Source organism: Pseudophryne corroboree, chromosome 1 (assembly GCF_028390025.1).
Source record: "Pseudophryne corroboree isolate aPseCor3 chromosome 1, aPseCor3.hap2, whole genome shotgun sequence".
NCBI lineage: Eukaryota > Metazoa > Chordata > Amphibia > Anura > Myobatrachidae > Pseudophryne > Pseudophryne corroboree.
The window spans coordinates 41,870,773-41,880,940 of NC_086444.1; the positions used below are offsets into that span (position 1 = coordinate 41,870,773).

At 46.2% G+C, this 10,168-nt stretch overlaps 1 protein-coding gene across 1 annotated transcript; it reads right to left on the reverse strand.

The window, feature by feature from the left end:
- Window positions 1–4,728: 4,728 nt before the first annotated feature.
- Window positions 4,729–9,360, reverse strand: IER3IP1 (immediate early response 3 interacting protein 1). Its single transcript, XM_063958675.1, has 3 exons — window positions 9,109–9,360; window positions 7,791–7,892; window positions 4,729–6,264 (listed from the first exon to the last, which is right to left on the reverse strand). The coding sequence occupies exons 1-3, from the start codon at window positions 9,197–9,199 to the stop codon at window positions 6,209–6,211; spliced, it is 249 nt and encodes an 82-aa protein (XP_063814745.1). The 5' UTR covers window positions 9,200–9,360; the 3' UTR covers window positions 4,729–6,208.
- Between the last annotated feature and the right edge of the window lie 808 nt (window positions 9,361–10,168).

A 10,168-nucleotide genomic window follows, 5' to 3' on the forward strand; every position in this document is an offset into this window, starting at 1 on the left:
TTTCGATCAGGGACTCTGACCAAACTACCCCAGCACTGCACATCCAGGCAGTCGCAATAGCTGGTCGTAGTATAACACCTGCATGTGTGTATATACCTTTTTGGATATTTTCCATCCTCCTATCTGATGGATCTTTAAGTGCGGCCGTCTCAGGAGAGGGTAACGCCACTTGTTTTGATAAGCGTGTTAGCGCTTTGTCCACCCTAGGAGGTGTTTCCCAGCGCTCCCTAACCTCTGGCGGGAAAGGGTATAAAGCCAATAACTTCTTTGAAATTAGCAGTTTTTTATCGGGGCACCCCACGCTTCATCACACACGTCATTTAATTCTTCTGATTCGGTAAAAACTACTGGTAGTTTTTTCACACCCCACATAATACCCTGTTTAGTGGTACCTGTAGTATCAGCTAAATGTAACATCTCCTTTATTGCCAAAATCATATAACGTGTGGCCCTACTGGAAAATACGGTTGATTCGTCACCTTCACCACCGGAATCAGTGCCTGTGTCTGGGTCTGTGTCGACCGACTGAGGCAAGGGGCGTTTTACAGCCCCTGACGGTGTTTGAGGCGCCTGGACAGGCACTAATTGAGTGTCCGGCCGCCTCATGTCGGCAAACGACTGCTTAAGCGAGTTGACGCTATCCCGTAATTCCACAAATAAAGGCATCCATTCTGGTGTCGACCCCCTAGAAGGTGACATCCTCATATTTGGCAATTGCTCCTCCTCCACACCAATAACGTCCTCATACATGTCGACACACACGTACCGACACACAGCAGACACACAGGGAATGCTCTATACGAAGACAGGACCCACTAGCCCTTTGGGGAGACAGAGGGAGAGTCTGCCAGCACACACCAAAAAGCGCTATATATGACAGGGATAGCCTTATGATGAAGTGCTCCCTTATAGCTGCTTTTATATTAATATATTGCCATTTATTTTGCCCCCCCTCTCTGTTATACCCTGTTTCTGTAGTGCAGTGCAGGGGAGAGACCTGGGAGCCTTCCTGACCAGCGGAGCTGTGACAGAAAATGGCGCCGTGTGCTGAGGAGATAGGCCCCGCCCCTTTTCCGGCGGGCTCGTCTCCCGCTATTTAGTACATTTAGGCAGGGGTAAATATCTCCATATAGCCTCTGGGGCTATATGTGAGGTATTTTTAGCCTTTTTAAAGGTTTTCATTTGCCTCCCAGGGCGCCCCCCCCCCAGCGCCCTGCACCCTCAGTGACTGCCGTGTGAAGTGTGCTGAGAGGAAAATGGCGCACAGCTGCAGTGCTGTGCGCTACCTTAAGAAGACTGCAGGAGTCTTCAGCCGCCGATTCTGGACCTCTTCTTGCTTCAGCATCTGTGAGGGGGCCGGCGGCGTGGCTCCGGTGACCATCCAGGCTGTACCTGTGATCATCCCTCTGGAGCTTCATGTCCAGTAGCCAAGAAGCCAATCCATCCTGCACGCAGGTGAGTTCACTTCTTCTCCCCTCTGTCCCTCGTTGCAGTGATCCTGTTGCCAGCAGGAATCACTGTAAAATAAAAAACCTAAGCTAAACTCTCTAAGCAGCTCTTTATGAGAGCCACCTAGAATTGCACCCTTCTCGGCCGGGCACAAAAATCTAACTGGAGTCTGGAGGAGGGTCATAGGGGGAGGAGCCAGTACACACCACCTGACCTGTAAAAGCTTTACTTTTGTGCCCTGTCTCCTGCGGAGCCGCTATTCCCCATGGTCCTTTCAGGAACCCCAGCATCCACTTAGGACGATAGAGAAATATATATATATATATATATATATATATATAATTCCTAACAAATTGTAATAGCAGGAGTATGTGTGTGTGTGTGTATATATATATATATATATATATATATAAATAAAAGTATATAAGTATATGGATATATGTATATCTTGAGGATTGAAATAGATAATCATATCATGTGTGGGATCATATTGTTCAGAGTCACGTAAACATTAATCTGGTGGGAATAAGAACATTATATATTACCACATTAAGTTTTTAATAATACCAGATTTATGTATGATTAATGTGATGGGTTTAACTGGTCATGGGGCGGGAACTCAGATGCAAACAACAGAAACCACATCTCAAGTCCTAGCCATCGCCCACTTCTTGAGCTGACCAATGGTCCCCGATGCACAGGATATGTTCCACCCCCGAACCAATGGAAGAAGAGCACACAGTGTCTATTGTATTATGTTTTGATCTACTGTATAAAGAGCCAGCTGCAGGCCAGGTCACTATCACAGACTCTGAAGGTCATCACCCGTGATGACTGAGGACCGGACCGGGAAGCGCAGGCGAAACCAAAAGTATGTAGCATTGAATGTAGCCATTTACTCTGTTATATTATATTGTATTGTTTGTATTGTAACCCCCATACAGCAATATTACGCTGTGGTGTCGGAACCCAGTGATTTAACTACAAATCTGGTGTCGTGTCCTCATTGCCCTGCTAAGGTTTAAAGTGTGTTATCATTGCATTGCATAGCTGTTAAGGGTTTGCGGTGTATCTCTGGGTGTGTACGCGCTGTGAGTACTTTGTACCATCAGCGCGGCGTGTGTACGCAAAGTCCGTACACTGTACGGGACTCTGTACGCTAATAGCGTAAAAAGTGTGTATTAAGTATAGCGGCCGCTGCGGCTCCATTGTAAAGTGTAATTAAGGTGTGTTTAAGGTATAGCTTTCATTCCTGTAAGATAATCAGCATTATCAGCATGTAGCTGTGTATTGAATGTTATGGTCATGTCTACACATGTGCAGGTACTCCCACCACACTGCACCTTCCAGTGTCACCATCTTTTAAAACTCCTGACATAGCATACCTCCCAACATGACCCTCTCCAGGAGGGACAGGATGCTCTGCTCCTTGGCAACCTTCTTAATTTATGATTGCCATCACCTGTGCTGAAACACCTTTCTTATCCATTAACCTGTTTTAAATACAGGTGTCGGCAATCATACATTAAGAGGGAAGTCCAGGAGCAGAGCATTCTGTCCCTGCTGGAGAGGGTCATGTTGGGAGGTATGTGATGGTGTGTAACCAAACAAGTGCTCTCTAGCATTTCCCAATCACAAACTGGAATGAGATGTTGGAAAACCCTTAGGAGATAAGACAGATGTAAGTATCTGTGATCCCGGTGACTACAGAAGAGCGTGTATACGGGTAAAGTGAAAAAAAAAAAAAAAACTCTCCATACTTTGAGAGGAAATATTCATAGCTTAAAACAGTGCACGTGTGACAGGGGTGGTCAATATTCAAAGAACGGATTGCCAAGGCTTCATAAACATTGGTAGACTGGAAAACTCTCACAAAATATACGTAAGGTGGAACATGGTCCCAGATAAGATCCATAGAATTTCCCCTCTCACCATTAAGGTGTTGGGGCACTTGTGAGGCAGTTGGCACGTTCTTTCACATTTGGTGGGAATGACCCGTAGATCAGCAACTCTCATCCCAAAACGATGGACCTGCTTGGACAGATTACCGATGTCAGGGCACCAAGTGATTCTCTCGTACTTCTGCTCCAGGGGTTCTTAACTTCAGTCCTCAATGAGAAATCCTGAAAACATGACCTGTGGAAGGTACTTGAGGACTGGAGTTGAGAAGCACCGTTCTACTTAATGTGGGTAAGCCCACTAACAAACTGATAATGCCACTTGTGCCCTTTAAAGATAGATAGATATTTTTTTTTTTGTTTTTTAGTTATTTCTTTGACCAGTTTTCTGGTCTGATGCATTAAATCATTGGTCAACATATTTGTATTTCTGTACGGTTATAGTTCTCTGAATGTCTTACACTGGATTTGTATGTTATTATGGGGGTCATTCCGAGTTGTTCGCTTGCTAGCAGTTTTTAGCAGCCGTGCAAACACTATGCCGCCCCCCCACTGGGAGTGTATTTAAGCTTAGCAGAAGTGCGAACGAAAGGATCGCACAGCGGCGGCAACGGTTTTTTGTGCAGTTTTAGAGTTGCTCAAAACCTACTCAGCGCTTGCGATCACTTCAGACTATTCAGTTCCTGTTTTGACATCACGAACACGCCCTGCGTTCGCCCAGCCACGCCTGCGTTTTTCTTGGCACGCCTGCGTTTTTCCGAACACTCCCTGAAAACGGTCAGTTGACATCCAAAAGCGCCTTCTTCCTGTCAATCACTCTGCGGCCAGCAGTGCGACTGAAAAGCTTCGCTAGACCTTGTGTGAAACTACATCGCTCTTTGTAATAGTACGGCGCGCGTGCGCATTGCGCCGCATGCGCAGAAGTGCCAATTTTTTACCTGATCGCTGCGCAGCGAACGAAAGCAGCTAGCGACCAACTCGGAATGACCCCCTATGTGTGTTAATCACTGCTTGGATGAATCTTAAAACCAGGCATTGCAGCCGTTCTATGGAGCAGCCTTGGGCAAACGGTGACGCTTCAGCTATTGTGGAACTACTAGTCCCAGCATCCACTGCTAGTGCCTGAGCACTATATTAACAAATAAAGTATCTACAGACTCTGGTGTGCGTTGCTAATGAGATTACACAGCACACTCCACGTACATTATAAACAATCAGCGCTGATCTGTGTCCTGCAGCATTTTAATCCAGTAAGCAGACACCATGTCGGCAGTCATAAGGTTGACGCCAGAATGCACTGTTACATGTCAACATAATAAACCGACCGTGAAACTTTTCATGTGACTTCTACACTTTTCAATAACCCAAAATATTTCAAATATCTTTTTGTGAGATTTTTATTTTTCTTCCCCACTCGAGTAACAATATAGAAAAAAAACAGAACGTACGTGAGAATAAGAGGAACACATTTAAAAAGACAGCACTGAGATTTATACATTTACCAGGCACTGCTGGCTGCCTGACGATCCGGCAGTCTGGATGGTGTAAGAGGATGTAACCACGTTCATGTACCAATTAATTCCACGTCATCCGGCATCTTTACAACGTGGTCGCTGTACAGTGAGCAGCGCTGGACTCTCTTCTTTCAGACTTTGTGACTTCTATATTACAGACTCCCTCAAATGATAATGGATTTGTAAATACCTATTTAATGTCAACTAAGGACAGAGATTAACTAAGTCTGTACTCAACACATACTGAAATACAACCAGTTCATTCCTTAAGAACCAGAAGTGACATCACTCTCACACTCTCTCTCTCAATGATGTCACTGGTTCCTAGAGAAGATTGTTTGGTGGAAGTTCCCTAACCACCTCGCACACCATTAACAATGCAAATGTTTACGAAGTTGATGGCTCAGGGGGTGGAAGATGCAGAATCATCAGGATATCGTGTTTTATGAAGGACGAGCAATTGCAATGCACAAAACTCCGGTTCCTAAGGAATAGGCAGACGTCTTTCTCAAGCACAATGGTTCAGCTCAGTAAATAGCTCCATACACAGTCCGCATAATAGATACCATATTGATTAATTAAACAATATTAATGAAAGACATCTCTGGTAATGTTGGAAGTGAACTGATCTATATGGGATGTAAGTTGGCAACCCGGCGTTTAGGTTGCCGCAAGACCGACGCCAGAATCCCGAAAGTATCACGGGTAGGTTAGGGTTAGGCTGCATGGAGTCATGGTTAAAGTTATACTGCGGGGAGGGAGGGTTAAAGTTAAGCTGCAGGGAGGGAGGGTTAGGGTTAGGCTGTGGAGGGGAAGGAGAAGGTTAGAATACTTAGCCTAGAACTGTCAGGATCGCGGCCGTCACGATGACTGGCTGCCGGCAGCCTCAGCTCTAAGATCCCTTATCCAACATATCTTTATATATGCTGTGTGTTACGGGTTTCATTTAATGTGTGTTGGAACAGCTTGAGTTTGGGCCCTGTGAAAATGAATCCACTGATATCTGCAGTATCACCGAGCCCCATAACACAAAGGTCCATACTACCTATCAGTTATTAAAGCCAATGGTATAGTGAGATGCGGGAGCCGGATGAGGATGGTAGCTGCGGCTGAGGAAGCAATGAGCAGATTCCAGGAATGCTCCTGCCACCTGCTTGGGTGTATATTGTATATAATATTTCCAAATACGCAACACGTTCATTTTCCAGCTCTCTCCTCACAGGGGTTCTGCAGTTTTCATCGGTACAGAGGGTTCTCAGTCTAATGTTTCATCTCCCTCCGGAGATGTATGATCGTCTGTTCAGCTTGTCTTTCAATGTGCCGGCCTATGTCACGTCAAACAAGTCTTTATCCGAACAACAGAAGCAACACAATTGTTACGGAGTTCACGATTATTAGAGGTACTGCAAAGAGAGGACAATCACCTATCAGTGAGAACAAGTAAACAATGAAGGTATACAGGAGTTATGTTATAGCATAGTGTGAAAGCCCCAACTATTCAGGTATTAGGTCTTCAGTGTCGGCATCATATGCTGGGAAAAGGGCGTGACCTATCCGAGTATGGGTATTTCATGGATGTATCGGAGCATGGCATAATTCCTCACAATCAGAAGTGTTGGGATATATGATTTCATTTGTTTACACCACTACATCCTGATTGGTTGCTATTGGTTACAGCACATCATTTCCACTGTATGTATCATAATCAACTGGATAGTCTTGCTACACTACTTTATATATATTCATATTACTGAATCAAATAACTTACAACTACACTTACAGGCGAACCATCATCAGACATATACTATATTACAGTATTATGAAAAAGCTATTCTTTATGGAAGACCAGTTTATAATTTAGGATTCTTGAAGCACCATTTATAATACTTAATTGATTTATATATTACTCAAGGCAAACAAAAGCATAATGAAGCAGTAAGCCGGGTACATACTGTAGCGACGGGCAATTGGGCAGATTTAAAGCATGATTACGGTTGATGCTAGATTCAAGTGGCCTAAGGGACCTTTTACGTCAGGGGGAGGAGGCACAATACAAGGGGGAGGAGCTAGGCCAGCAGGATAGGTCCTCTACTATCCACGCCACCAACTATTACCTTTAGTAATCAGGTGGCAAGCGGAGCGAGCCACCGAGCCCGAAGCGTGGCGAGCGTACTTTTCGGGTACCCTGTTCGGCCGTAGCTCCTCCCCCTGGTGACGTATCTCCTCCCCTAGTGACGTCAAAAGGTCCCTTCTCCCACTCCGATTTAGAACCAACCGCATGATTACCCTTGAGCCCAATTGCACGTACACAATAGAAAGATTTAATGAAGGATGGAATGATCACTGTTCCGTCCTTCACTAGCATACACCAGGTTGCATGCAATATTGGTCAGCTGACCGTGCAGGAGGGCCGACCAGACGTTGCATGTGACCACGGTAGAGCAAAATCATCCTGCCCATTACATCACTTGCTCCCAAAAAAAGCACTGAAGACAAATCAACACCTTCCTGGTATTTTTTATATATTGCTGAAGAAAGCCAAAATGCTGATGGGAAGATGACAGCGGCACCTGAGCCTGCAACTGGTTATTGTGCAAAAATAGGGGAGCCAGGCCTTTCTGATTGGTCACACGCCAACATGTGGTGTTAATCGAAGCAGCCAATCAAACGTTAGATTTCATATTCTAAGCTGCACCAGAAAAATGTTCAAGTCTGACTGCTGACTACACCACCCTCTTCTCGTGCACCGGTTTTCATAAAAACCATAGACACCCTCCTCCTTTCGTGTTGATCATTTCCAATGTAAATCCCTGACTGGCTGAATGTACACCACTACTGGTAGTGAGTGGTGAAGCACAGGAGAGTGGGGTGACTGACAAGCCATGAATATTCGGGTGTACACCTCAGGAGAATAGTATAATATAGTTACCTCGCATCACCGTCCGTACTGACCGCACAAGATTCATCATCTGTGACTTTACTCCAGGTTCTTCTCCGAATCCTCCAATACCCTGATCTGCTCCCCAACCAACTGCAGGTCAGGGTGAGAAGAGACACAAAACACAAGTATAAACCACTGCACCACACCTGACCTAACAACAGAGTACACTGGATTAGCTGCGTCACTTACTAAGTCCCCCTTTACACACTTGTGTCACAGCGGTGCCAAGACATGATGTCTGACCAGGCGTCTCTTTCCCACCTTGTCACATCATGTCATTTGTGTACACAGCGAACATGAACGATTCTAATACATGTAAAATGATAGCTCAAATGTAACCAATAAGTTGTTGTTAATTAGTGTATGGTACATCTATAATAACAGAGGGTGGTCTGTCCTTTCTCCAACATGCCCCCATGCGACAAAGACAGGTAGGACAGGAGAACCGGTAAGTACAGAAAGGAGGGCGTGGAGCGGAGTAGGGGCGAGAAAAAGCCAATTTTACTAAATAATATACTTAGTTAATAATGAAACACAGAAGTTTGCACAAAGGGGACTGAAGGGACCCACTGTAATCAGATAACACCCCCACCCCATAGGCTACCAATCGCTGAGTACAGCTGGGTACACACTACAGCCATGTGACGCTATATTGCATCGCCTTACACTACTCGATCCGCCATACAACAATGCGATATAGCGTTACATGCTTAATATAACTGTGTCACCCATGGCACCGTCCCATCCGGCATGCACCACATCAGACTGGACCGACGTGACCACCCACTGATGATCTGGGGGTACACACTATACGATGATCGTTGCGATCCATAGCGTAACGCAAGTTTAACCAAAGTATAGCCTAGTGCGTCACCTTTATGTTACAAGAAACACATTTCAATAGATTGTGCATTTGCACGAGCAGGGCCCTCGCTACATAATTACGCTAGCGGCTTACTTTAATCCTATGCATTCATACACGGTCTGTATTTCTGCACCTTATTAGCTCTTCCCCTTGCACAGCGCTACAGAACCCACGCTGCGCCTTATAGAATAATCAATAATAAAACAAATATCTGAGCTTAGAAGGAAATACAGCAATTATATGATAACACAATAGCAATGACTGCAATACTAGGAGCTGAGTCCCTACATTTGGGGGTAATGATTGTCAGTAACCTGTGGACCCCTGCACCCTGTATTACACTGTGTCTGCTGTCTAGGTGTTAGCTGCTGCATCCCTGACACCCACTGGTGGTTTCCCCCCCAGGACCCAGCAGCTCCCCCCTTCCCCCCAGGCTCTCACTCTTGCTCAGGAAGCGCTCCTCATGCAGCACGGCCACCGCATTGACACACAGCAGGGCGGCCTGGAGCAGGGAGTACAGCGTGAACGCCATCTTGTCGGAGTCCGTGTGTGTGACGTGGCGGCGGCAGCTGAGCCATCAGCTGGGACGGGCCGCCCGGAGGGACAAACATCAGCAGACCGCGAAGCGGCTGCATGAGCTCCTGTGGCTGGGACGTGACACTGAATCAACACTGTGCAGATGATTGCAATCAATGCAATATGCATATGGCTCATTATTATATAGGCTGTGGTCTGCAGATCTCACTGGGGGGAACCAAAATGTCTCCTGAAATTACAGTCAGGGTGTGGTCAGGCATTTCAATTCCGAGTTACAGTATTTTTTCCATAGTCCCTATGGAATTCCACAGTTTGCAGGTCATTTCATTGGCAAACCCAATTTCTCTAACGTCCTAAGTGGATGCTGGGGACTCCGTCAGGACCATGGGGAATAGCGGCTCCGCAGGAGACAGGGCACAAAAGTAAAAGCTTTAGGATCAGGTGGTGTGCACTGGCTCCTCCCCCTATGACCCTCCTCTGTTGGATTTTTGTGCCCGGCCGAGAAGGGTGCAATCTAGGTGGCTCTCCTAAAGAGCTGCTTAGAGTAAAAGTTTTGTTAGGTTTTTTATTTTCAGTGAGTCCTGCTGGCAACAGGCTCACTGCATCGAGGGACATAGGGGAGAGAAGTGAACTCACCTGCGTGCAGGATGGATTGGCTTCTTAGGCTACTGGACACCATTAGCTCCAGTGGGAGTCGGAACACAGGTCTCACCCTGGGGTTCGTCCCGGAGCCGCGCCGCCGACCCCCTTGCAGATGCCGAAAAGTGAAGAGGTCCAGAAACCGGCGGCAGAAGACTTTTCAGTCTTCATAAGGTAGCGCACAGCACTGCAGCTGTGCGCCATTGTTGTCAGCACACTTCATAGCAGCGGTCACTGAGGGTGCAGGGCGCTGGGGGCGGCGCCCTGGGCAGCAATAATAGTACCTTATTCTGGCTAAAAATACATCACATATAGCCCCTGGGGG